The sequence below is a fragment of the Malania oleifera genome, chromosome 5 (genome assembly GCF_029873635.1).
Source record: "Malania oleifera isolate guangnan ecotype guangnan chromosome 5, ASM2987363v1, whole genome shotgun sequence".
Lineage (NCBI taxonomy): Eukaryota > Viridiplantae > Streptophyta > Magnoliopsida > Santalales > Ximeniaceae > Malania > Malania oleifera.
In genome coordinates this window covers 72490010-72517639 of record NC_080421.1, presented here as the reverse complement: position 1 = coordinate 72517639, position 27630 = coordinate 72490010, and the positions used below count along the sequence as shown (strand labels likewise).

At 37.4% G+C, this 27630-nt stretch overlaps 1 protein-coding gene across 11 annotated transcripts; it reads left to right on the top strand.

Moving 5' to 3' along the window:
* Positions 1 to 27630, top strand: LOC131155918 (deoxyhypusine hydroxylase-B). 11 transcript variants are annotated; one of them, XM_058109376.1, is made up of 9 exons: positions 44 to 308; positions 3224 to 3739; positions 6396 to 6714; positions 11142 to 11275; positions 11387 to 11619; positions 11759 to 11897; positions 26182 to 26308; positions 26954 to 27072; positions 27205 to 27630. In XM_058109376.1, exons 3-9 carry the CDS (start codon positions 6555 to 6557, stop codon positions 27244 to 27246), a joined length of 954 nt encoding a protein of 317 aa, XP_057965359.1. In that variant the 5' UTR covers positions 44 to 308; positions 3224 to 3739; positions 6396 to 6554; the 3' UTR covers positions 27247 to 27630. The 11 variants fall into 11 exon arrangements, with proteins under 11 accessions (XP_057965355.1, XP_057965350.1, XP_057965359.1 ...); XM_058109372.1 differs by lacking the exon at positions 3224 to 3739 and having other exon boundaries at positions 1 to 308; positions 6401 to 6714; XM_058109375.1 differs by lacking the exon at positions 3224 to 3739 and having other exon boundaries at positions 56 to 308.

Below are 27630 nucleotides of genomic sequence, written 5' to 3'. Positions count from 1 at the left end.
GTTCTATTTCAATTAGTTAGTATTCATTCTTGTGTTGCTAACTAAACGCAATTAGTATTCATATATTCATTCAACTCCTCCCTAATTAATTCCTTCTCTATCTGAAATTCATTCCGCAGCCAAACGGGGGAATTTCATCGGAATCGAATTACATTACTTTCCTAAAGGGACGACCTGCTCTAGTGCTCTCAAGCATTCTATTCTTATTCCTATTCCCTCTTCTCTCTCTCTCTCTCTCTCTCTCCGGAGCCGTTCTCGTGGCTCCCTTCTGGACGCGGCCAAAGCTCTCTCCTTTAGGTTCGTTCCAGGTGCGAACTATCTCTGGGGCTCTATTTTCTCTCTTTTCGGGTTTGATTTTTCTGTAGGGCTTCATTCCAAATGCACGCTCTTTGTCTCTGCTTCCGCTTGAATTTTTGCATCTCGGATTTGTTGTACTTCTGTTTTTCTCGGACACGGATGTTTAATACATATTTTTCTGATTGATATGCTATTATTAATCTTTTGTTGACGTTCATCACTGGTTTCTTCAACTTCTACTTTTGTTAACCTATTGTTGTTGTCCTTCTATTGATTTCTGTTGAAATGCTTCTGTTGGTTTTTCTTATGTATTTCTGTTTTTTCTTCACCTTCTAGTCTCTGGTACTTGATGTGTTTTGTAGTGGTATTTTCTGTAGAAAGAAAATTAGTCATAAGCTTCTCAAGGAACCTAAAGGCCCTGCATTTGATGATTTAAAATAAAAATTCTTAAGCTTGAAAACTTGGAATGAAATTGTTCTGTGGGGCTCAGATTGTTGAATAGGAATGTTTTAAAGAACACAAACTAGAGCATTATCTTTAATTACAGATACCAATAAGGTAGAGTTTCAGTCCCTCGTCTTCTTTTTGACAAATTTTTTTTTTTGATAAGCCGGGGACTCCAGATACTATGGTGTGGCACCAAACCCGGAGGGTGAAAGCCGTCCGCCATTGACGCACCCTAGTAATTCACCAGGGTAATGCAGGGGGAATCAAACCTGTGACTTTAGGGTCTCCAAAGTCACAACTTCGCCCTTACCACTTGAGCTGGCCCGATTGGGGTCTTGTTTTTGACAATTAATTTTTTGTTGGAGCAATGGTATACTTGAAGCGAATCTGATAAACTGATTGCTTTAAGTAAGACTGGGAATTTCAATTACTTTGAATAAGACTTGGATTTTGCTTGTAGTGAAAATTAGAAATGAACTATTTCTTAAGTACATCCTTTTTTTGGCGACCAAGTTTAGGTTGACAGCCTCCATGCATGTTGGCTTCCCAAAAATGCTGTATACTGATGTAGTGGCGTGATTATAGAGATACTATTGGCAGGATTAAGCAAAATTGGAGTTAATGTGGCAGCATCCATTTGCTTAACTCTATATCTGAGGTCTGAAGTTGTAGTTAGACCATCATGAACATCCCCTGCATTGCCGGCAACTTTCCTCTAAATGTGGTTAAACTGTTTGAAGACCCCTATTATCCCCTGATCTTCTGCCTTGGTGCAAAATTATGTTACGTCCCAGCACTATTGGGGTTGCTTCTGTTTGTGTTTAGAGCCACCCAAGGACAATTAAAGAGGCATTCAGTTAGTCTGCTCAATTGCTTCTTACCATTTTATTATAGAGTTGCAAAAAGACAGCTGAATCAGGTTCTAGGCTGTTCAAGCTTTGTTCAGTGAAAAATATTTGAGCTTGACTTTGAGCTTGAGTCGGACTTGAGCTCTAGTGTTTGTTGAGTTCGAGCTCAATTCAAGCTTGAAAACCTCAAGTTTGGCTCTGCAACAAATAGCAGTGTATTTGAGTGTAAGGATTGCATGTTCATATGGTGTTCAACCTTAATTTGTTGAAGATTACATATTTGCATACTTTAAACATATTTATATTCACAATCTTGTCGTGTTGAACCTTAATTTTTTTTAAAAGTTTGAGCTTGTTGAGCCTAACCTTAATTTGTTGAAGATTACAAAGTTACATATTGTAAATATATTTATATTCACAATCTTGTTGTGCTTGTAATCGACATATAGTAAACATATTTATATTCAAAATCTTGTTGTGTTGAACCTTAATTTTTTAAAGTTTGGGCTTGTTGAGCCTATTGAGTCAACATCAAGTATATTTGAGCCAGCTAGGACTCAAGTTCAAGCCAAGCCTTTATGACATCAAATAAAAGCGCTCTGTGAAGAGTTCCATTTGTTTGGTGTCCTTTAAGAGGCTAACATTTATCCATCTTGACTTTCAATTGTCCAAACTCATTCTCATATTTTCATGTGTTTGTCAATAGTCAATATTTTTGTACAGTAGATCACACTAGGAGTTGTTGCTATCATATATTGACTTTCAATTACACAAAAGTGCAAGCACTTTTCCTTAACTCAGCCTTGCTCCAATTTTATAGGACACTCTTTACTAATGGGATCAAGATAATGTAGGTATTCTAATGTCCAGAGCATTTATTGTCTATTTAAAACAATTGAGCCTTGGGAAATATTCAAGTTAGAAAAAATACAATAATTCTATTTTTGAAAACTATTATGCCCATTTACACCCTTCAATCCGATATCGTAAAATGGTCATATGTAAGTTTCAAGCCCATTTTAGCTGCAGACGGCAGTTAAATAAAGTACATGTCTAATATAAATTAAATAAAGTCCATCAAAGTGATGCAGGGGCAGCATCAAGGATCTTCAGCCATGGGGAGAAATTGGAAGAAATTGAAGAGAAGGGGAAGAGAGGAGAGGGGAGATACTCTGGCGGGTGGGGGGGGTGGGTTGTGGAAATCTCATCTTTGCTTCAAATTCAAATTCAGCAACCAACTTCTACATGACTTTCGCACACTATTTATAAGAAAGTTTCTACATATGAAATTACACATATACCCCAAAAACTACATTGATTTACAAACATACTCCTAAAATGCACAAATATTACAAACCAGACCCCAAAATACATAATCTTAATACAAGCAAACTAACCACACATAATTAACAACTAACTAACTAAGCACTTTTGGGTTTAGGACCCAATAAAACATTGACCCTGTTCTTTGACATAGGCCTGCAAATTGTGTCGAAATGATCCATCCGAATACCCATGTCTTGTCCTATATCACTTAAGGGTGTTTGTTTGCACTAAATTGGCTCTATGTAGAGTTGGTTCATTGAATGGATTCCAAATTAAGAGACTGGTGTTGTTTGTTTACTTCTCAGAATATCCTTTGGACTCCTCTGGTTTGCTCAGCCACAGAATCATTGATGAATGCCGTTTTGATTCTCGATCGTGTCCGTCTGCCTCCCCTCTCCCAGCAAGCATCAGCTCCTGATTTATGTTTGCTTCCATGGACCCAAATCATTGGCAGGCATGGGCGACTGGAAGCTGGATTTGCTAGAAGGATTTGTGTTTGGTCTCTGCTCCAAAAACAACTCAGCTTTCTTCCTCTGCATCAGCCCAGCCTGGTTTCTCCTCCATGGATTTTCTCTTGGTTTTTCTCCTCTCATTGACCTGGGCTTTGTCATTTTGCAACAGAATCCTCCATGCTTGGCCTCTGCTCAAAGCATGGATAATAATGATGTTGGGGCTGGGTTTTGAGTTAGAACATTTAAAGTTTTAGCTAGGTAGTGCATCAAATTAGGGCTGGGTCTCTGATGAAGTTGATGAATAAATCCAGCAAAGAGCAGTGCGAGGGAAGTTGCTTCTGCTGCTCTTCTAATGGCTGCCATCCCCATGTATGGAGCTGCAAATCCCCCAATTTGAGTTCATTTAGTTTTTTTTTTTTTTCTTGAATATTTCTGGATTTTACCCTTTCAAGTCCCAAATTTATGTTCAATTTTGTTTTAACTTTACTGATTTTTTTCTTGAATTTGAATTGCTATTTGTTCAGTTTTTTTTTTTTTTTTCTTTTTTTAATGTTGACTTTTTCTTTCATTTGAAGAATGCAAGCAATTTTTCTATTCAATTTGGGTAATTTTATTTGTGCTCTTGTATATTTTACAATTTTTTAATTACTTTTAAAATAAATAAAAAATTATATACTGAGATGTTTACTGAAAAAGCATACTTTTCAGTGTTTAGCGGTTCAATCAAGCTCTAAATTGGTTCATAAAATTAAAGGCGAATTTATTGTTTAAGCTTAATGCTTAATTTTGTCTAATGCCCCCTTAAGACTGCTCGCCAATGCTGAGCAATAGGTATCTTCAATTTGTCCATTAAACTTAGAGAGAAGCAGGACAAATGCTTGACCTCTACATCCTTCAGTCTGATACCTTAAGTTTTTTTTTTTGATAGCAAAAGAAGATTTCATTCATATGAAAAGAATTTCAAGAAGGAGATGAGACATCTCCTGAGAAAATTCTGGAGCAAACCAGAATTAAAAAGCTAAAAACGACAAAGGAAAAATAAACATCAGTCATCAAGCCAGCATATTCCTCCAGTCTCTTTGCGAGTCCAGAAAGCTAGCACCCCCAAAAAATCCAAACCTGACACACCGCAAAGAGGCGATAAAATTAAGTGATTTAGTAGCCATATCACAATATGAGTTTTTTTTTTTTCTTCTTAATTATTACAAATAATGTGCTTTCATTAAGTTCATCCTTAGTCTTAAAACTTTCAGATCATAGAGACTAATTCTAGTGCAATTTATATATTGGTTTTTCAAAAGTGCCACATGATACTGGGGACGAATTTTATTTTGTTTACTTGTGAAATGCAAATCAAAGTTGTAATCATGCATTGCAAGTAGGAGGCAAACTTTGGACAAAGATAAGGTGCTGATATTTTATATGACCAGTCCTAGAATGTTTTATTTTATTTTATTTTTTAATTTCTATGATTTATTAAGCTATGTATCTGAAACCCTATTATTTCTTTCAATGTTTAATTTTGGGTTCTTTTATAATAGGGCATTTGATTAGTCGACATGAATTTGTTTAATTTTCAATCCAAAATAATCAGAAATTAAGATTAATCTTTTAATAGCTGGAGAACACCTAGGTCTGTGTGTGTGTGTTTGTGTGTGCATGAATACCAATTATATGGTTATTTTAAATGTGATATGTTATTATTTGTTATATTTACTTCTATTGAAGTCATGATGCTTTTTTTTTTTTCTTTAATACTGGGTGATGTGCCCAAATTCAACGAAGAAATGCAAAAGAACAAAGGAATTGGATTTATTGTTTTATGGACCATGGTTTGTTTTGAGGTCTTGCAAGGCAGATTTCAGGAACAAATTAAAATAATAGTCGGGATGTAATAGGTTCTAAGTGGTTCAGTTTTGACTAAAACCAATGACCAAAGCTATCTTAACGGTTATGAAATTTGCAAACTGATAATGAACCGCAAATCGATGGTTCAAACTTCAACTATGAGAAAACTGCAACTTAATGGTTCAGTTTGGTTAGTTTATCAAATTTTAAACTTTTTAACTGGCCTTCCAAAATATTTGACGTACAAAATAAACCAGTCCGGAGACCAGCAGCTGAAATGCAGATTAGGCCCAGAACCATCTTATGGATTTTGGCTTGGACTGCACACATGCCCAGCGGTGGATGTGTGTGGACGTGGCCTGGTGGGTTTTTATACTTCCCCATCTATCATGAAAGTGATGTGGGAAAAGTTCACTCACAAATCACAATAGGTGTTGGTGTTGCACAGTTGCACTCCTGTAGCACAGTAGGTTTGACTTCCGTTTTCAGTTGTCTCATGATGTCTTATGAGAAGTGGGTGCATCAATGCTCCTCGTGTAATATGTTTTCTTCACCATTAAAGGAAAATATTAATATTCTGCCTTTTTAGCAAATAATATTATTGTTTACTTGTATGAACAATTATATATTATTTAAATTAAAAAATGACAAAAAAATAAATTCTTACTCTATATCTAAATATCAATAAATGAAATATAGTTTGGTTATTTGTGTGTGTGTGTGTGTTTGGTTTGGTTTGGTTTGGTATATTATTCAAACCGAAACCAAAACCAAAACCAGAAACTGATTTTGAAAGACATTATAAATTGAAACTGCAAATCGCAACTGAAAAACCAAACTGAAATGTGAAATGGTTCATTTTTGGTCTGGTTTTCGGTTTTTTGGTAACATTTGTACATCCCTATCGAGAAGGTTGCTCAAAAGTGGGCTTTTGATTTGAAGGATGTTGCAAATACAATACAATGGGGGGTCTAGAACAGGAGAATAAGATTTCAAAAGAGAATCAAATTGAATATCAAGAATAAATCAGAAAATAAGAAAATTACTTAATATATTAACTAAGCCAATGAACACCGATCTTTTGGATGATAATATGGTACTTGAATGGTACTTGAACAGTTTTTTACATGGCATATATTGATATTTTCCTAGAGGCCTTATTCTTTATTTCACACAGTGCAGGTTGCTATGCTTCTCTTTTCTGTCCACCCCCTGTATGATGCTTTAATGGTGGCTTGACGATTCCCCACTGTCGTTTAGAACTCACAAATAAGTGAACTATCCTATTTGTTTCTCGGAAGATCCTAAAAATTGGCTTACCTGTACAAAAGCTGAAATGGTTTCTTGTGGTAATTCTTTTGAATCTTCACCTGAAATGGAGACATTTCTGTGTGAGCGATTGCTGGATTCTGATCAACCCATTTCTGAGCGGTTCAGAGCCCTCTTCTCTCTTCGTAACCTCAAGGGCCCAGCACCCCGCAATGCTCTTGTCAATGGTTTGTTCCCTTTTGGTTTTATGTAACTTTTGTTCTGTATATTTTCCTGATTTTCAGTTCAATTTATCCACTTGATATTATTGAACATCTAATTGTTAGATTACTATAATTGTAAGTTTATGTGGGATTTGTTTTCATATGGATTTCTTTTTTGTGTGAATATAAAAAAAAAATGGTATCCCTAGGCCTCAAAGCGCCCTGGTTTGTGAATGTATTGGTTGATAATTTATGGCGGCTGCACTGAAGAATTGGATGGTTGATTGAACTTGCAAACCGCATTAAATATTCTTGATCAACTGTTTGAATATATATATTTTAACAAATGTTTAAAAGCTTAGGGCACGTCTGAAAGTGTGTTGATTTTTTCTGTTTTAATATCTACTTTGTTTGACTGAATCAGTATCTATGTTTATATCTATACTTACTGCCTATTAAAGTGCAAAGAAGAAGGAGCCATGCGTTTTCACATTATTTCCATAACCACACTCATATTGGTTTGTTTTCTCAAAATCCTCACTACAACTACCTAGTTACTCATCTCTCTCTCTCTGTGCAATATAACCGTGCTGTTTTACAGATCTTTGTCATTGTCATCATTCTCATTGTTATTTTTCTGACATAGAAGAGTAATCCTCCTTGGAAAATAAAACTACTAAAGGAATGAAAAATCAAAGCAGCATTGCCGGTCAATTATGCTGTAGTTCTGAAAAGGACAATCCTCTAAAGCAACCAGTGGCAAATGCCCACAATGAGGCTTAATAGTGGATTATATCCCAAAGCATTGAAGACATCTTCTTTCCCATGAATATATGTGCATTCCACTCCAATCATATTGCCCCACAAACAGCGAAAAGCCCACAACCGTCTCTACTCCTCCAAATCCAGAAAAAGAGATAGCCAAAAGATCCTCCAATGACTCTGGACACACTCAATTCTCTCCAAAAAAACCAACTAAATTATTTCTCTATTTCCCTTCAACTCCAAAATTTGGGTAGCTCTTTAATGAATCTCTCTTTTGTTGATGAAATAATTCTCTTTTGCATTATTGTAGTAGAACTTTAGTTTTTTTTATTTTGTTTTGTTCATGAACCAAAATGAAAGTAACTAGTAAAAAAGAATTTGTGAGTAATTACTTTCATTTTTGTTCGCTAAAATTCTAAAAAGTTTTATTTATTCTCTTTCATTTTTCTTCTGCCATTTTATTTTGTTGTTTTGAATATCTTTGAATTTATATATTCATTATGTTATAAATCGTCAAAAAAATTATATGAATCTATAAGTTAAATCCTACTTGTCACCTTCTTGCTTTGAGATTCATATGAATTTTTCAATATCTATCTTAACATCCAGACATTAATGTGTTACTGTCATCACCTGTCCTCTCTCTCTCTCTCTCTCTCTCTCTCTCTCATGAGTTTATTATATACAAAAAATAAAAAGAGTTTAAATGCCTCATAAGGCCTCATCACTTTCCTTGGATTTGCATGTTCTTTGTTTGTAGTGATAGTGGACGGTTCAGCTCTCAGATCTTTTTAAAATTTCACATTTCTTGGTGCATTTGGAATAATTTGTTTGTCACTGTGGGGTTTAGTGGGCGTGATGCCCTTCTTCCCGGGGGGGGGGGGGGAGGTTTTTATTTATAATACAATGGCATTAGAGTGGTAGGAGGGGAAGATTCTTTGGTGCTGTATCTTGTATCATATTTGCAAATGTTGGAGTGAGATGTTGTGATGGGAGGATCTTTAAGGATCAAGTCATAGCTCTTGATATTCTGTGGAGTAGGATAGTTATTCTCACGTTACTTTGGAAGTAAAGTAATCTTATATCATTTGTTTGTTTTTCTCGTGTTATTTTCATTTTCTTAGTTGGAGGGATCTTGCAATACAACTAAACCTTTTGGCGTTTCCTTTGTTGGTTTGGTAATATCGTAAAACCTTCTTTAGGGAAGTCTAATTGTAATAGCTGACTAGACTTGTGCTTGTATTTAGCATGTATTGTCTCCCTCACTTTTAAAACTTTTAGCATTTGGATGTTGTTTAATCAGTGACTTCTTCCTTATTTCTCATATTGTGATTCTTCTTGTCTTCCTTACTCCTACTCGTTGAATACTTGATGTTTGCTGTGTTCATGTGAGGTTTTCTAGTCCAAGCTTACATGCTAAAAGTGCTGCACGACACTTAAAAGTATTTGGTGCACCTTGGCCGAATGGTTGGATGGGGTTGATTTTGGTTTATTGCTTTGGTTGAGACCTCGAGTGTACTCACAAAAAAAAAAAAAAAATGCGTATGGCATTTTGGTACTGTAGTTATCTTCAAATATATATTTCTATGAATTTGCCTTTTTAAGTTGCAAATCAGGCTGTGGTTTGTGCCAAGTTGGTTCCTTTCAAATTTGACTGTCTGTTGCCTCTTTGAACAAGTCATTAGCAAAGTGCATTATTGGAATTGCTGTTGTTCGGAATATATTCATTTATTTTTATATAGAAAAATAATATTTTTTGATAGGAAGAGAATTTACAGGATGGAGACTGAAACATCTCCCAAAAAAGTCCTAGAACAATCCAGAAAAAGAACAACTAATAAATACCAAAAAATGAAAGATCAACATGCCAAAATGTTCCTCCAATCTCTATGTAACTCATGAAAACTAGTTCCTCTGAAAAAAACCAGCGCTCCATGGTGAGGCCAAATACTGAATTTTATCCCAAACCAGCACCCAATTTAATTTTTTCCCCATTGAATATCCTTGCATTAGCTCCAATCATAACCTCCATAAAATTGCAAGTATTCCAACTTCTGTAGGGCTGCCTTATTCTTTCTCCTACCAAAGCCTGTGAAAGAAATAGCTAACAATTCACCAAACAAAGAAGGGCGAACCCAGCTCTCTTCAGAAATGGCTTAAAGCATATTCCAAATCCTCCAAGAAAATTCACAGTGCAAAAGAAGATGAGAAGCTGTATCAGAATTTTTGTAATAGAGCACAGATGCATCGGGAGAGAGAGCCGCCTTCAAAGGTCTTCTAATTTGCAGCAACTTATTAGTATTAGTTTTATTGAGCACAGCCAACCAAGTGAAAGCCTTAATTTTTGGAGGAGCCTTAGCCTTCCTGACAAAATGATAGAATGGGAAAGAAGAATTGGAGTGAGTCAAGAATTCGCAAAAAAGATTTACAAGAAAATACTCCAGATTGATCCAAAGTCCAAGACCGACAATCCCTTCCCAATGGAAAATTACTCCCATTAAACAAAGATAACAAAGAAGACAACTCCACCAACTCCCCATCATTAGGAGGTCTCCTGAAAAGGAGATTCTAGGAAACCAATGGGCTACTCAAATTCCGAAGAAAGAAAAATATAGCACTATTTGCTTGGTGCTCAGTCAAAAAAGACAAGGGAATGAAGTGGATAAGCATGCATTACCCAGCCAAGGGTCTTTACACAGACGGATCTGAGAGCCCCTCCCCACCACAAATTTAGTGTGAGGGATGAAAGATGGATAAATTTGAGAATGGACCTCCATGAACTACTCAAAGAACATCTTAAACTAACATTGCTATCCCACCCATTCTCATACAACCCAAACTTACTTTTTATTACTCTATGCCAAAGGGACGATTCTACTAGAGGAAAATGTCATAGCCATTTAGCTACAAGGGCTGTGTTTTTAGACACCAACTTCCCTAGACCCAAGCCTCCCTTCTTCTGTAACCTACAAACCTCACCCCAGCTAACTAATCAGTCCCTGTGATCCTCCCCTACTAAAGCACAGAAAGTCTCTCATGAGTCTCTCAAGTTTGCTAGCAATCCCCATCAGAATCCTGAAGACAGACAGGAAATATAACGGAATGCTAGAAAAACAAGCCTCGATCAAGGTTATTCGACCCCCTAAAGAGAAAAGAGCCCCCTTCCAGCCATTTAATCTCTTAATCACCCTTTCTACTACCATTCTCCCAAAATCCAATGCTCTAGGATTACCCCCTAAGGGAACCCCTAAGTAGTTCATAGGCCAATCTAGAATGCCACACCCCACTTTAGTGGTCCTTTCCCTCACTTGCTTCATGGGCACATTCAAAGCTGTTAATCCACTCTTCCCCATATTAATATTAAGGGCCAACAAACTCTCAAAAATTTCAAGAATACCCAAAATTCTCCTAAAGGGCTGGCTATGATCGTGAAGGAAGAAAATGGTGTCGTCAGCAAACTGAAGATGAGAAACGACCATTCCCTCTCTCCCTACTTCTAGACCCTTAACCAATCCCCTCTCCACTGTCCTATGCACCATGCTACTCAAGGATCGTATTAATATTTCATGCATTTAAAAAAAAAAAAAAAATATTATGCTGTTAGTCATTCCGCTGCATTTAAAATTATTTGACAAACTGCAGTCTCACGCTTTAATGATGTATATAACTCTATATTTGCATTGCAGCGACGAGGGATTCTTCAAATTTGTTGGCACATGAGGCAGCATTTGCATTGGGTCAAATGCAAGATATTGATGCTGTCCCTGCTTTGGAAGCTGTTCTTAACGATCTCTCTCTGCATCCCATTGTCCGGCACGAGGTACTATTTTATCTACCTTTTCTTTTGATATTTCTATTATTTTGTTCTCCTCTTTTATTAATGGATTTGTTTGATGGACTGTGCTTATATTTTTCTATTGAATGTCCACAGGCAGCTGAAGCTCTTGGAGCAATTGGTTTAGAAAGCAATGTTCCTCTTCTAAAGAATAGTTTGGCTGTAGATCCTGCTCTGGAGGTTCAAGAAACATGTGAGTTGGCTCTTCGGCGAATTGAAGAAATGAAAAATGTTGATGGTAATGGTGGGTTATCCATTATCGAAACATCACCTTTTTTGTCAGTTGATCCGGCAGCACCTGCTTCTTGCTATTCTGTGGAACAACTAAGGTTTGTGTTCGTATAAGTAATAGATGCAAACTGTCCTTATACATTAAACCCCACCCCCAACACCCCCTTTCACCAATGTAAATAGAGATAAACTACACATTGTTGATTATTTTGTTGACTAATTTTCTCCAATTTTAAGGGAAGTTCTTTTGAATGAAGATAAAGGTATGTATGAGAGATATGCAGCTCTTTTTGCTCTTCGAAATTGTGGAGGTGACGATGCTATTACAGCTATTATTGATTCCTTGGCTGCCAAGAGTGCTCTTTTGCGACACGAGGTCTGTTGAAATATTCTTTAATCTTCCCATTGCATGCAAATTCAACGGATACCTTAGGGTAAAGTTTTTATTTAATTATATATTTTTAATGTACAATAGATTTAAATAATTTGGTGTTATTATTACCTTTGTAACATTGAGTGTTTGCACTTGAGTTGCTTGCAACTGCCTTTGTGCTTGATTGCCTGTGAAGGATTGAAAAGAACTGCGAAGGGTTGAAAAGAAGGGCTTGGCTGTTGATATAGAGAACACATTATGCTCAGATGCACACACAAATGTCACGGAAGGGGAATGATAATAGTAGTGTTCATTAAAGGTTGTGAAGGATGTTTCTCCCCCCGGGGGGGGGGGGGGGAAAGGGATTTGTTTTTAAATGGGATTTGGAAAAGGCTTATGATCAGGTTTTTGGATAAGATTTTCCCTGGAAATGGGTTTTGGTGAGTGGTGGAAGGCTTGAGTTAGGGGTGCTTGTTTAATGCATCTTTTCAATTCTTGTTAATAGAGAACCTAAGGCATGGTTTAGGGCTTCAAGGTGTGTGAGGCATGGGGATCCACTTTCTCCTTTTTCTTTTGTTGTTGTTATAGATGTCTTGAGTAGATTGCTAGATAGGGCTGTTCAATGTTGATAGAAGTTTTGTTAGAGGGGTAGGCGTGGTGAGGGAGGGGGTGCTGGTTTCTCAATTTCAATTCATAGATGATGCTATATTTTTCTTAGATGATCAATTTATCAGAGTCCTTTTTTTTAATGCGCTTACTATATTAAAACATTTTTACAGGTTCCTGAGTTATTTTTAAGGAAAAGTGGGATTGCAGTTGCTAATCTTGTCCCGAATGGATCCTAGGAGTTAGCTTTTTTAACAGAGTGTGGTAGGTCAAAGTGGCTTTTGACCTATTTAGGGGTTCCTATGGGTGCTGATCTTAGGTTTGTGAGGTTTTGGGATCTTGTGTTGGAGAATGTATCTAAGCATTTTGGGTGCTTTATTTTCATTAGGATCTTATCACACTTATTTAGGCTTTTCTTTTTAGTATTCCTCTTTGTTATTTCTATTTTTAGAATTTTTATAGGGATAGCTGGTAAATTTGAGATTATGTTGAGAAATTTCTTTGGGCTTGTGGCCAGGGGGTGAAGAGGGTTTATTTTGTTAGTTGGGAGGCCATTTGTAGATCTAAGGAGGAGGAGGGGGTTAGGGTCTCTAATGGATAAACGATTTTCGCAGTTTCCTTTGAGGAGAGCTCTTATTTGACGTAGTTATTAAAGTAAATTTGGCATCCAGGTAAATAGGTGGAATGCAAATTTTGGATCCTTGTATGTGTATTTCACAGATTGATTCTGTGTTTACCTTTTGTAACAATTTTTCTGTGGATAATGGTTCTTTTTCATTGTTGGGAAGATACTTGTTTGGGTGATTATGCTTATATTCGGGTGGCCTTTAATTTATTTGGAGGTTCCTTTGGGTGGTAATCCTAGGTCCATGAGGTTTTGGGATCTAGCGGTGTAGAAGGTATCTAAGCGTTTTGATGGGTGCTTTATTTTCTTTAGGCATCACACTTATTGGGGACTTGTCTTTTTAGTATTCCCCTTTATTATTTATTTATTTTTAGAATTCTGGTAGGGGTAACTATTAAGAATGAGACTATGTATCCTTCTTTGGAAAGTATTTTCTAGAGAGCTCCCATTGGCTCATAGTTATTAAACGTAAATTTGGCATGCAATTAAATAGGTGGGTTGTCGATCTTCTTTGGGAGTCGTTGGAGGTGTATTTTCACAAATCTATTCTTTCATTATCCCTTCTTTGCTATGGATAATGGTTCTCACAGTTGCATTGAGAAGAAATTTGGTTGGGCAATTCTACTGCTTTCATTTCTTTTCCCGTTTGTGTCATCTTTCCTCTCTGCATAATGGTGTCATTTCTTCTTCTTGGGCACTAGATTGTTTGGGGATTTATTCTCGTAAGCCTTTTTTTTTTTTTGAGCATTTGATTCTTGTTCACATTAACTTTCCACTTCATTGCAGTATTTGGAATGCTATGCCGCTATAGTCCCCTTGTAGATCAAGGATTTTATTTGGTTGGTGCTCTTAATAGAGTTAATACCAACAATCAGTTGCAGAGTAGGAGCCCTTTGAAGGATTTTCTTCGGATGTGTGTCTTTTATGTTTTGACAGTTTAGATCCTGTCTCTCATCGTTTTTGAATTGTTCTTTCTTGTAGAGTGTTTGCAATAAGTTGTTTTGCTGTTTTATTTGGAGAGGACTGGATTTGTGTAGCACTGATGGAGGCTTGCTATCTTTCTTTTTTTTATTCTTCTTTAACTGAAATGCTATTGTCCTCACTTTTATGCATTTGATATTGCCTAGGTCTCTGCCCATTTTGTAGTTTTAGCAAGTTTAAATATATCATTTCCCACTTCTTAGTACCTATTCTAGACTTCTAATACATAATTATTATATGCACTATGTTATATTCCCTTACAACTTCCATTTATTCACCTAAGACATATTTTTCTCTCTCTCTCTCTAATAGAACTAGCCGCCCTGTTCCAATGAGGAGTGATTCAAGGGTGTGGTTAGGGGATTCATTGGGCTGTTTTTCTTCTAAATTTATCTCCCTTAATTTGTTGAGACCTTCAACCCATTGTTCTTTTCCTTTGAATTATGTCATCCAGAAGGCTAAAGTTCCTTTTAATATCGGGGCTGTCATTTGTTCCTTGACTCTTAACAGGATCAATATGAATGACTTTTTACAAGGAGACCCTATAAGGCTATCAACCCAGACATTTGTATGATGTGCCTAATGCATACATCTTCCTACATTGTTCGCTGCCCAACAGCTATGGTGTATCATGTTCTCTATTTTAGGGTGAACATGGGAAGCATTGCAAAATGTGGCTGAATTCTTGTTGGTGCGATTTTGGGTTTCTAGTAAGAGAGAAAAGGGATGGAGGCATAGAAGTGTGTGGTTATGCTATTCTTTGGATTGTGGACCAAGAGAAAGGCAAGGATCTTCAATTCTAAAACTACTTTATACTTGTTACGGGACAGATTCATTTTTCTCACTTCTTTCTGGGCACACACTTTGGGGTTCTTTTGGGGAGTTTTGTTGTCTGACCCCCAAAGGGATTGGAGAGTCACACTTTTGTACTTTTCTTTGTTGATTATTGGAGGATGTCTTGCCCTCCACAGCCTGTTTTGTTTCTTTTCTAATGAAAGAAATTTTCTTATCTATGTACACACACACGTGTCAAATGCATTGTTTAAGAGTTTACAAATAGCTATCTCTTGAGGACATTCCTCCAGTTGGAGAGCAAGATATTTGAGTTTTGTTGGAATGAATTTCGAAGATGAAGTCTGACTTGTTGAAGGAGGCAATGGAAGTGGAATCCCATGCAGATCCCAAAGCATCAAGACCGGTGGATGGCAGATGTTTATTCAAGACTAGATCTGAGGATGTTGAATAGACCAGATTTGAGGATCTCTTGTCCTCTCTTTCATCGTAATCCTCTCACATATTTTTCTTAATTTATATTTTTGTCGCGATAAAAAAGTATGAAGATGATTTCATCTCTCTGTCTTTTCATGTGCATTTGGACTGGAGGGAATCTTTTCTAGGTCTCCTGGTCAGAAGAATTAGTAAGGCTTTTAGGTTTGGATTCTGGTACTGTTGATGTGGAAGGGTTGGAAGTTTTTTGCTAAAATTTGCATGGAGGTCACAGTGGAGGAGACAAGCTGAGTAGATTTGAGAACTTTCAATTCAAATGGTCAAAATTCAATCCTCAATCTGGAATGCTTGCATAAAGAAAGGATTATTTTGGTGAAGATAGAGATGTCGAAGTCAATCGTGGATGAATTAAGCAATGAATTGAGCAAGGCATTAGTTGGGCATTTCTCAAGGGAAGTTCTAATGCCCAGTAGAAGTTGATATGCAGCAATATGTGGATGAGAAATAGGCCACAAGAGATGGAGTTAAGCTGTTCAACATGAATTGTGCTTTGTTCCTAATTGTTTTGGATTTTTGCTTTTTGTTTGGATTCGAGGTGCTGAATGGGATATGATGTTTTGATGGGTCTGAAGTTTTGCTCCTCTGGTGGCATCTAGTGGCAGGGAAATGTTGGCTCAAGCCCAATGAAATTTGGATATGATTTTCTGGGGTTTCCAATTTACTTTGAAAGGGGTTTTGCAAATGATGGGAGCTTTATAAAGTGGTTTTGTGGAATGGAATGATGCAGCCTGCAGCTGGACAAAATTTAGATTGACTAGGCTAGATTGAAGGTCAGGCTTGGTAACTTACTTATTCCTGCAGAGGTGACTAGAAGGATATTGTGGAATTACAGAGTTCCTGTCAGCATATGCTCTCAATCAACAGGGAGTGGAGCATGTTGGGGGGAGGACATGTGGAGGGTCAGGATTTCTGTTTGCTACAGATCGCTCAGGTGGTCATAGTGAGATGAGATTTGAATTCAAATTTGGGAGGATTGGGCCATCACAAATTGAGAGAGATTAGGGGGAGGGGGCTGAAGTGGACTGGGGGAGTAAGGAGAATTTCTTTCTCAGAAGATTAGGTTGATGGCCCATGCCTATCTTTCTTGAAAGGGCTGGAGAATGAAGTGATGCCCTAAGGATGTGGATCCAAGTCTGGCTCTGAGAAGCAGGCCTCAGACAGACAAGCCCATCAACAAAGTGGGACTCTCAGCTTTAAGAGATCAAGAGGGGGGGGGGGGGGAGTGTACTCATTTTTTGGGTCTTCATGGGGTTTTTCATGCAATAGGGGTGGAATTTGCAGGACATTGACAGACTCAGACCTGATCAAAGTCAGGAGAATAGGCACGTGATTGGCAGCTTAAAGTACAGAGAAAAGGTTAAAGGCCGAGAGTGAGGAGGGGAGAGCAGTTTTCGCTTGTTTAGTGATCACCCCATTGGAATACGAAGTTAAAATTATAGCTTGGAATGTAATGGGGATTAATAATAACAGAAGAAAGCTGTGCTGTAAGCTGAAAGATGGCCATAAGAAACAAAGGAGGTCCGAGCTCTAAGGGACATTAGACAGCAGGGCTAAATAGGGCTTGAAGCCACTGGAGCGGCAGATGGCATCCTGGTTTTGTGGGATTAGCAAGTGTTAGAAAAGAAAGAGGACTTTTAGGTGGTTTGCTCTGTTCACTTTCTCTTGTGAATTTCTTCAAACACGGTGAAGAGTGGATTTTCATTGAGTTTTTGACATGGTATTTATCTTTGTCGAAGCTTTAGGATATTGTTACTGTTAATTCTGAAGATGATCTGATGAGAGGTGTGTAATCCTCAATCAGTACTTAAGAACACATGTAAATGAGATGGCTCACAAAACTTCTCTTCCTCCCCTCTCCACTCTTGTAGCTCTCTCTTTCCTTGATCTACTCTATCACGACTATCATATTTTATGACAGAAAGAGATATCAGGTGATCAGTTCAGATTGAAGGGAAATCCTTTGTCTGACAAGGGTAGGAATGGGGGTTCCATATTTCTGCTTGAGCAAAATCAGGTAAACCATTGCTGGATGAGGATTTCTTTGGCCGTGGCGAAGTGGTCTTCTGATTAGTTGTTTTCAGTTTTTCAGTTGGTTGGTTCATAATATTAGAATTGGGAGATTACGTTATTAGATGGCAATGAGGTTTATGAAAGGGAAATTTTGGAAGTTAGGGTTGGGCTGGGATGCAAAAGATTCTCTGTTTTTTTACCTGGTGTGTGCTATCTAAAAATAAATAGCTGGTGGGTTTAGAGTGGATGGGTGGATAAGCTTTGTGCCATAGATTTGATTGGTTGTAAATTGTAATGGCAGTATCCCGTGGTAAGGGAGTTAGGGTTGATTTTTGAAGGAGGTTGTGATCTTGTCAAGGCTGACCTCATAAATCTTGTGCAAGGTGGGGCAGAGTGTTGCAAGCAGAGAAGATTGCCAGTTGTTTGTTGGTGGAGAAGGATGATAATGAATTGGATATTGCAGTTGCGTAAGAGTGACATGATTCAAAAACGGCTTTGGTTTGATTGGGGTAGGGGGTACAATAGGTTGGAGTGGGTTTGGATCGTTGACAATTGTATTTGATTTGGGCCAACTTTTGAGTTTAATGAGACATGTGCGATCAAATCTTCACTTGGGTCAGCAGCAGATAATTAAATAGCAAGCTCCAGGCCCAGTTCCAAGATTTAGAAGAGCATGCCAGTGCTAAGTCCAATAATGCTGAGGCCTATTGTGGTTATAACTTAAAAGGCCAAGACCAGCCTGCTCAAACAGGTGCTGGCCAATCCAGCAAGTTTCAAAATAATGGCCATTGTTCTGTTTCTCTCAGTTTGAGCTTCAAAAGCTGGGGGTGACCAGTGTGATGCTAAAAATTGCAGGGCAGATTGGACTGCATGAGCAATGGCAAATCTTCTAAAAGGAGAGGGTGTTGTGGACCAAGGTTTAAGTTTCGATTTTGAATAAAATTTTGAGGCTTCAAAAGCATTGAAATTTCTATGTTGAATTCCATTTCAATTTCAATTTTAATAAAATGATGGGAATTCATAGCAAAGCATGGAAATTTTTTATGGGACTTTAGGAAGTGTTAATAGAAATATTAATGCAAGATTTATAACTAAATATTATGCATAAAATATGCCAATGATGAGCCTGTGGTCAGGTGCAGTAAATGTAATACAATAATCATTATAAACATATTTCAGTAATATAAATGAAATTCATAAATCAATTAAAAAAAACCATTGTAGCTAATATCTAAGTTCAATTTTGCACAAAATTTCAAAATTCTGAAAGTGACCATTCATACTTTTTTTATCACAAAAAAAAAAGCATGTCAATAGCGAAAGAATGTATGATACATACAAGTAAGGAATCCTCCAAAAAAAAAGAGAAAAAAACAGAACTTTAAGTAGAAAAACAAAGCAACTAATACCAAACATAGCTATGACTATTCACTGGGATTCGATGACTTTTCATAGCTATTACCCTGACACCCAAGAAGAGTTCGACCCAATGCTTTATTTCTGTCCTAGTTGATCCTGATTCAACATTAGAAGTGTATTTATTTTTCCCCAATAACCGAGTACTTTTGTTTGTGAATACTGCATATTTGATTCCATCCATAAATTTTCTTCCTTATTGAGTCTGGTCTTTGCTCCTTCCAAACCCCAAAAATGAAACAGCCCGCATATCCTCCATTGACTGGACAAACCCAACTTTCCCCAAGAAAACCAAATAATATATTCCAAATCCTCCAGGAAAAAGAGCAACGCATAAACGAATGAATTATCATTCATACTCTTATACAGTAATCTTTATTTTCAATAAAATATAAGATTTATCAAGGGAGAAATTTCATCTTTGGGTTTTGAATCTCAAATTTCAATTTCAAAGAAATTTTGTTCCATAATTAAATTTATGTGAAATCTCTCTATTCTATTAACTTTGGGGAAATAATGACTGAACATGACAGAAGTAGACTGCCATTTCAATTTGGAGGATGGTGGAAAGTGGAAATTTTGTTGAAATTTCAGACCATGTTGTGGACCAAGCTTAGATTGGTGAAGGATTTAATTTGCAGATGGTTTCGTCAGTCAGTTGGGAGTGTTCTAAACAACTAGAAAAGGCTCTTCTCTTTGAACAAAGCCTATTCAGATTAGGAAGGGCAAGGATCCGCAAATGCTTGCACCGATCATGCATGTATCATGTCAACAGAGTAAGGATTTTTTAGCAGGTTATCAGGATGGTGATCGAGTGATTTTGAGGTCCAATAGCAGGGCCATTCTCTGGATGGTGTTAATCTGGAAAGTAATAGTGGAAGTTGGAAGATTCTAATGATGTTGGAAAATGAGTCTCTTCACTTGGGTCTGGCAAGAATGAGAGCTGTCTAAGAGCATTGCAGTTAGGTGTTGAGTTGAGAAATTTTTTTTGTCAACATTGCCTTAATCCAGTGATGCATACCAACAAAGTTTAAAAGGATGTAAGGATTGCCCTTTCTCTTGGAAAGCCTGGTTACACGAGGAGTGGCCCTGGGAAGAAGGCTTGAGTGGTCCAAGTTTGGTGACTAAGATAAATGGAGATAGGAATCTAATGAGGGGAGTGATTTTGGTAGTGACTTTGCATAGTTACCAGAAAATACTAACGCCCTAGGTGGACCATGAATTGGCACATAAGTTCCAAAATGTGCAGTTTCGTTCCAGAATGCTAGATTTGATGATCCAAAGTTTTAATCCAATATTTTTCACAGAACATATTTTCCTTATTGTTAAATTGGGGAATCATAGCATAGTAATTCCATTTTCTGTCATTATTAATCTATTTCACAAAAGAAAATCTCTTCTAGATTTTGAAACACCTCAATATCTTCTCCAAAATATACAAGTTCCATTACATATTTTTCACCAATATATGTGTATAAGTATATTCTTATGTTTAACATTTTAGAGCATTTTCTGTATTGACCCTGTCCCCATTCCATGCTCTATGTATCATTGGTCTGTAATAATGGTTTTTTATTGGATGAATTTTGTGAGCGATATTATTGTACCTTGGATTCCTAAGGATGTCATTCCTGCATGTTGGAAGGGGTTCTTTTGAAAGCGAGGGTTATATTATAGCAGCATGAGACTGGTCAGTTTGAAGGAACAATGATTGGGATTAAAGGAGATGGTATTTTGCATATGCTCGTCTCTCCAAATAAGGGAATTACTGAAAAGGACATCATAGCTCAAGATCTCTTGGATATGATAGGCGTGCAGTTGTTGGCTCTAGGAGGAAAAGGAAGTTTAAGTTATATTGTAGAAAGAGAAAGATGAAGGAATGAGGTTAGCCAAATTAAAGTGTTCATTAAATTAGGATGGAAGGGATTGAAAAGGGTTCTTTTAAGTTAATAGTACTATGGTTTTTTCCTTCCTTTTTATTTTTCCTTTGGTTTATTTTTTAAAGATTTCTTGTCCTCTCTGATTGTACTTCTATACCCTTTTCCTTAATTAATTTATGTTATCTACAAATTAAGAGAGGGGATTTTTAGTGGGGTTTAGGGAAATGGTGAGTTAGGTTCAGTAAAAGCAAGATGGCCTTGATTGCTGGTTGTTTGGCTGGAGACTTCAACATGGTTTTGCACCTTAGGAAGAAAAGCAGTGGGGAGGTTTCTAGATGGTTATCTGTGAAGAATTTGCAGATTTTGTGGATTCTGTGGCTTTGATTGATCTTCTGCTAAGAGTAGGGAACATCGCATTGAATAATTTTATGGACTGACCTATTTCTCTTGGCTTGACCGCTTTAGCATCTCATCATCTTTGGACAAGAATCTCCCGGGGTTATTGCCAAGATCATTGTTAGATTTTCACCCTATTCTTCTGGAGCTTGGAGGGCGGTGGGAAGGTGGAGTTTTATTTAGATTTGAGAATACGAGTTTCAAGCCTTCAAGGTGGAAGGTTTTGGGAACCCAATTAAAGACTGGTGTGAAAAGCTGCTGGGAGGGGGTACAGCCAATTTTATTGTGGCAGCAAAGTTGAGAATCTGAAGGAGTGTCTAAAGAGGTGGGATCTCGAGATTTTGGCAGATATTAACAGTGGAAAATCCTGAGCATTGTGGGTCAAAGTACAGAATGGAAAAACATGATAAAATTTTCCTTAAGTGACCAATGTTTCATGAGATTTAATTTCAATGAATTTGTACAAGTTAGTGGTGGGTCACAGAATTCAGAAGCAAATATGAATGAGGGGTATTTGTGCAACAATCTCTCCGAGGAAAATGTCCTTGGTTGGAATGGAGTATGGAGGTGGGGATCAGAGGAATCTAACCGATCAGAAGTTTCCTTTTAAGGAGAAAGTGGCGAGAGCCTTGAAAGAGCTAAATGGAGACAATGCTCCTGCCTCAATGGGTTTCTCCTTGCTTCCTTTCAACAACAGTGGGGAATGTGGAAGTGGAAGTGATGGTGTTGTTCAGGAATTTCACACTGAAGGGAGTTTGTGTCAATGCTTCCCTTAAAGCATTGATACCTAAAAATAACATGGAATGGCAACTATCCTAATTGGAAGTGTCTACAAGTTGGTGGCTAAGGTGCCACCAAATAGAATGAAAAAAGGTGATTGGGAGAGTTGGCTGCAATCAATTTACTTTTGTCGAAGGGATGCAAATGCTTGATGTGACCTTGTCTAATGATGTGTTTAATACAAAAAGTGGTCTGAAAATTATACATTGACACCATGTGAATGGGAGGTTTTTACTGGGTTGGAGAGGATGGGCTTAGTGGAGGAATCGGATAACGAGATCTATCTGTGGTGAAGTTCCTAGTTTTGGTGAGTGTTTCCAACAAAATATATTCCTTTTGAGTAGGGGATTGGGCAAGGGACCTTTTTGTCTTCTGCAATTTTGTATAGTGGAGATGCTCAGTAAAATGTTGCAGAAAGAGCAGGGCGGTTTCAGGGTTTTAGTCTTGGGTCAAGTTCTGTTATTCTTGGATTCTAGAAGGAAAGGGAAAGAAGGAGGAGATAGGCTCTGTTTAGTTGTGGAAAATTGGTTAATTTTTCTGTTCTGAATGCACCCTAAGGCTCAAGATGGCTTCGTTCACTTGGCAAGCAGCTTGGGGTAGAATTCCTACAATAGATTATATGGAAAAAGCGGCCCTCTGTAGAGTAAATAGAGGTTGTATGTGTCAAAAGATCAAAAGGAGACATTTGATCACTCAGGTGAAGTCTTTGTGGAGTCTGGTTTATGCTGCTGCGGAGATTGATTAGGTGGCAGCAGAGTGTGGGGAAAAAAATGTAGGTTTAGACAGGTACTAACTTCAGGAAAAAATGGTTTATATATATATATATATATATATCTGTGTGTGTGTGTGTGTGTGTAGGATGCTAATCTTTCTAGCAGTGTTCTGGTCAGCTTGGAAAGAGGGAAATTTTAGAGCATTTGAAGGAATGAACGTCGGAGAAATTGAAAGTCGTTCTTTATGTTACATTTTTGGATGAAATGTTCATTTTCTTATAGCTATTGTTGAATAATTGGGTAAAATGAAAGACCTAAACTCAATGATAGGATCTCCCTCTATTTATAATATATGTCAAGTGCAATTGGAATGACCTTAATATGCTTACTAATTATTACTAACAAAACTCTTAACACAATAATAATGCTAAATGACTAAATAACCATTAACATTCCCTTTCAAGCTGGAGCATATATAGCATATGCTCTTTGCTTGTTACAAATGAATTTCACATGAGCACCTCCCAAAGCTTTAGTGAACAAATCAGCAAGCTGAAACTCGGACTTCACATGAGTGGTTGTAATGAGTTTCAGTACTAGTTTATCTTGAATAAAGTGGCAATCAACTTCAATGTGGTTTGTCTGCTCATGAAAGATCGGGTTGGAGGCAACATGAATAGCAGCTCGATTATCACACATCAACTCCATAAGCTGAGAATGGACCTAGTTCTTTCAACATGTTCTTCAACCGAACAAGTTCACATATAATGTGCGCCATAACCTTGGACTCTCACTCAGCACTCGACCTGGGCACAACAGTTTGTTTCTTACTTTTTCAAATCACCAAATTACCACTGACAAAGATACAATTCTCGGTTGTAGATCTTTGGTCGGAAGTTGACCTGATCCAATTTGCATTTGTATACCCTGAATATGAGTGTGACCCCGATCCTGATATAAGAGATCTCTCCCTGGTGCACCTTTGAGATATCTCAAAATGTGAATTATTGCGTCCCAGTGACTTGTTTTCGGGGAATCGAGAAACTGACTTACATCACTTGTTGCGAAGGATATATCTAGTTGAGTGACTATGAGATGATTCAACTTTCCAACAAGTCTTTGGTAACTACTTGGGTTAGGCAACAAACACCCATATCTAGCACTAACATACTCTTTGGGATCCATGGGTGTATCAACATGTTTGGATCCCAACAGCCCCGTTTCATCTAACAGATCAAGAACATACTTCCTCCGTGACAAGAAAATTCTTGTACGAGATCTCAATACTCTTATACCCAAGAAGTAATTTATTGGTCCTAAGGCCTTGGTCTAAAACTTACTTTGTATGGATGCCTTGATCATCATCACCAATGATTATAATGTCATCCACATACACAAAAAGCAAATTTTTCCAGATGGAGTATGACGATAAAATGCAAAGTGATTTACTGCACACCAATGGAGGCCAAACTCAAGTACTCCAACACTAAAACGGCCAAACCATGCTCTTGGAGATCGTTTTAATCCATACAATGATTTCTTAAGTTGACATACTGAGCTTGACTCTCCTTGAGCAACAAACCCAGGTGGTTGCTCTATACATACCTCCTCATGAAAATCACCATGTAGGAAAGCATTCTTCACATCTAATTGATGTAGAGGGCAATGACAAGTGGCTGCTAATGAAATGAACAAATGTACTGAGACAAGTTTAGCGACCGGAGAGAATGTGTTTGAATAATCCAAACCATACCCTTGAGCAACAAGGCGGGCCTTCAAATGAGGCATAGAACCATCAGGATTTACTTTCACATTATAGACCTAGCGACAACTAACCACAAACTTATAAGGAGGAAGAGGTGCCAAATCCTAAGTATCATTATCATGTAGTACACGCATTTTGTCAACCATTGTCGTCCTCCACCCAAAATGGGATAGGGCTTCATAAATAGATTTTGGAAGAGCAACAGAAGACAAAGTACTAACAAAATAGTGATAAGAGGGTGACAAGGAATCATAACAAAAAAAAATAGAGATCGGATGTTGGGTACAAGTGCGTTTACCTTTTCAAACAGCTATAGGAGGATCAATATCATGGGAAATAAGATCATCGGATGAGGGAACTAGAGGCACAATAGTTGAAGTTGGAGGAGGCACTTCCCCCTTGAGTTGACGTGTGTATACCTACAAATTGGTGAGACTCAAAAAAGGTGGCATCAGCAGAGACAAAGAATTGATGTAAAGTAGGACTATAGCATCGATATCCCTTTTGAGTATAGGAATATTTCAGAAAACTACATTTGATAGCACAAGGATCCAACTTATCCATTCTTGGAGTTAAAACAGCCGGATATACGAGGAAAGGAGAACAAAAGAGCCTTAGAGAAGATAACTGAATATGGAATTTTACCACCAAGGACAGAGGATGGCATTTTATTGATGAGGGAGCAAGTTGTGAGCACAGCATCACTCCAAAAAACTTTGGGGACATTCATTTGATACAATGGGTACAAATGACTTTAAGGATATGTCTCTCTTTCCACTTTGCAACTCCATTTCGTTTTGTAGATTTTGTGCACAGTTTGTTTTGTTTTGTTGTGTCTGTCTGTAAGTAGTTTTCTTTGTACTGGAGTTACATGCTCTTTGAGTGCTTTAGCAATAAAATTACTTGTCGAAATAAGAGAACATGCATTGTCATTTGGGTTCTAGGGAGGGGTTATTTACTAGCCTTTCTTTCCCTGAAGCCCTAGAATACTCACTTCATTCAGTGTGGGATTGAGTCTTCCTGTCCCATAGACTGGGAAGTGAAATCCAGAGGGAGGGGGCACAGGGTGAGGAAGGGAAGCTTATAAATACCCATCCTCTTACAGCTGGGCCAAGTGGGCCACCAAATCCATGCTCTGGTCTATTTGCAATTTTCTATAATTGCATTATTATTTGGTTGCATGCTTACTTGGTTTCTAATCCTTTGAATGTTAAAACTTGTTAAGTGTTGCCAGCCAAAGGAGAATGATGCAGTGTGAGAAATGAGGTCGTAGATTAAAATCAAGATATTTGGGTATTTAAGATATTGTTGTATTTTATTTTTCTATTCTCGTATTTTTATGTTGTATTTAGTTAGGGTTTAACAGATTCCTAGGAAAGTAGTATTATGGTTTTTCTAGGTTTCCTTATTTTTATTTCTTGGTTCCAACCTTGTTAGATCTTTAAATATCAATACTATGTGATAGATTGGGGACTTAGTTCCAAGACTGTTCAGCATTTAGATGTTGCTATTATAAATTGTTTAAGAGACTTGATTTGGGGTTTTTTCTGGGGTAGGACTTGATTTGGGAATTGAAGTTGAAGTGTAGGCTTTATCTGTTAGTGTACATTATTCCCCTCTCCCCTCTCTCTCTCTCTCTCTCTCTCTCTCTCTCACACACACACACACACACACTATTGTTCTGCATCAAATTGTTTTCAATTTTGTGTAGTTAGGATACAAAGTTCATAATGTAACAAGATAAATGGCCTGAGGCTGAGTCTGGATTTTCATCTCACCTGTGTTTCTTTTTCACCTTGGGATGTTAAGATTGTGTGCATACTCACAGGTTGCTTATGTATTGGGTCAATTGCAAAACAAAGCTGCTTCAGCTGTACTTTGCCAAATACTTAGGGATGTAAATGAACACCCAATGGTTAGACATGAAGCTGCTGAGGCTCTTGGTTCCATTGCAGGTATGACTGATATATTTATTGATTATATCACTTTAAAGACCTTAATAGGGTTTAGTACTAAGTTGTGTGCCCTCGGAAAGTTAATATGAAAAAGGATGAACACTCATGGCAGATGTTCTTGAGTAGGACATGTTCATTATGATGGATAGTTTGGGATGTTATTTTTAACGATGTAATGCAAAATATTAATCGGAGAGGATCTTGTGGTTAGGCACTGTAGAAATAACTTCTTACCACTGTAGACAATAGTGTCTTGCGCTCTCTCTATTTTCCTGTGCATGTAATCACTATTGTTTTTAGTGGGCTCATGCTGTTTTTGATGCAAAAGACTATGTAGGAGAAAAATATAGACAAGAATTTGTTTGCTGTAGAATTGTCTATCTTGTGTTCCAAATTTATGGGTGTTGTCATAGTTTTAGGAATCATCTGAGTTCTCCCCTGAATTTTGGCTGAAAATCATCAGGGTGGATTTTTGCATCCCCCCTCCCCTCCCCCACAAAAGAAAATAGAAGAAAGAGGGAAGAAAATGAAACTCATCTTCTTTCGGCCATGTTGTCACTTTCTTTGTTTTCCGTTTCTTATTTCCAGTTTTATTCAATTGTATTGCATTTTTTTTTTTTTTTATTTATGTTTTTGCTTTTCTAGATGATCATAGCGTCGTACTTCTTGAGGAATTTTCCCGGGATCCTGAGCCCCTCGTCTCAGAGAGCTGTCAAGTTGCTCTTAGTATGCTGGAATTTGAAAAATCAGGCAAATCTTTTGAGGTATGGTACTGGAAATTTAATTTGAAGGCACATGTTTGTGTAGAGCATGTGGCCCTTGTGGTGGACTATTCTTTAGACTTGCATTATAGCCTACTTGGGTAACTCACTCTTGACAATTTTTCGGCTCTGCAGTACCTTTTCATGCAAACTCCGCAAGTTGAGAAAATATGCTAACATTGATATGGTTCTATTACGGGCTCAAAGATTTTGCCTGCACGTGCCATTGCACTCATTAATCCATCGTGTACAAATTATTGTGCTTGCAAGCATGAAGTCAATGAGAAATTTCACCAAATCTGAAGACTTGTAAGGTCTGTTTGCGAGGTTAATATTTATAATCAACCTAAAATTATGGTTGAATTTTTAATAGGTTTGAGGCTGAGTCGGTTCCTTTTGTTATGCCAGAAATTGTATTGCCTGGAGACAGGAGGACCATTTTTGTGTCTTGGTTTGAATAATTAATATTGGTTACAGTAGGTTTCATTGTTGGAATTTGAGGAGTAAATGTTTTTAACCTTAATTAGATTTGGAAATGAATTAAATCGAGTCTTGCAGATA

Coding starts and splice junctions, on each gene's coding strand:
- LOC131155918 (XM_058109367.1), top strand. CDS start 6,555: ATGGTTTCTTGTGGTAATTCTTTTGAATCTTCACCTGAAATGGAGACA. Junction 6,715..11,141: donor CCGCAATGCTCTTGTCAATG/GTTTGTTCCCTT, acceptor TTTGCATTGCAG/CGACGAGGGATTCTTCAAAT. Junction 11,620..11,758: donor TATTCTGTGGAACAACTAAG/GTTTGTGTTCGT, acceptor TCCAATTTTAAG/GGAAGTTCTTTTGAATGAAG.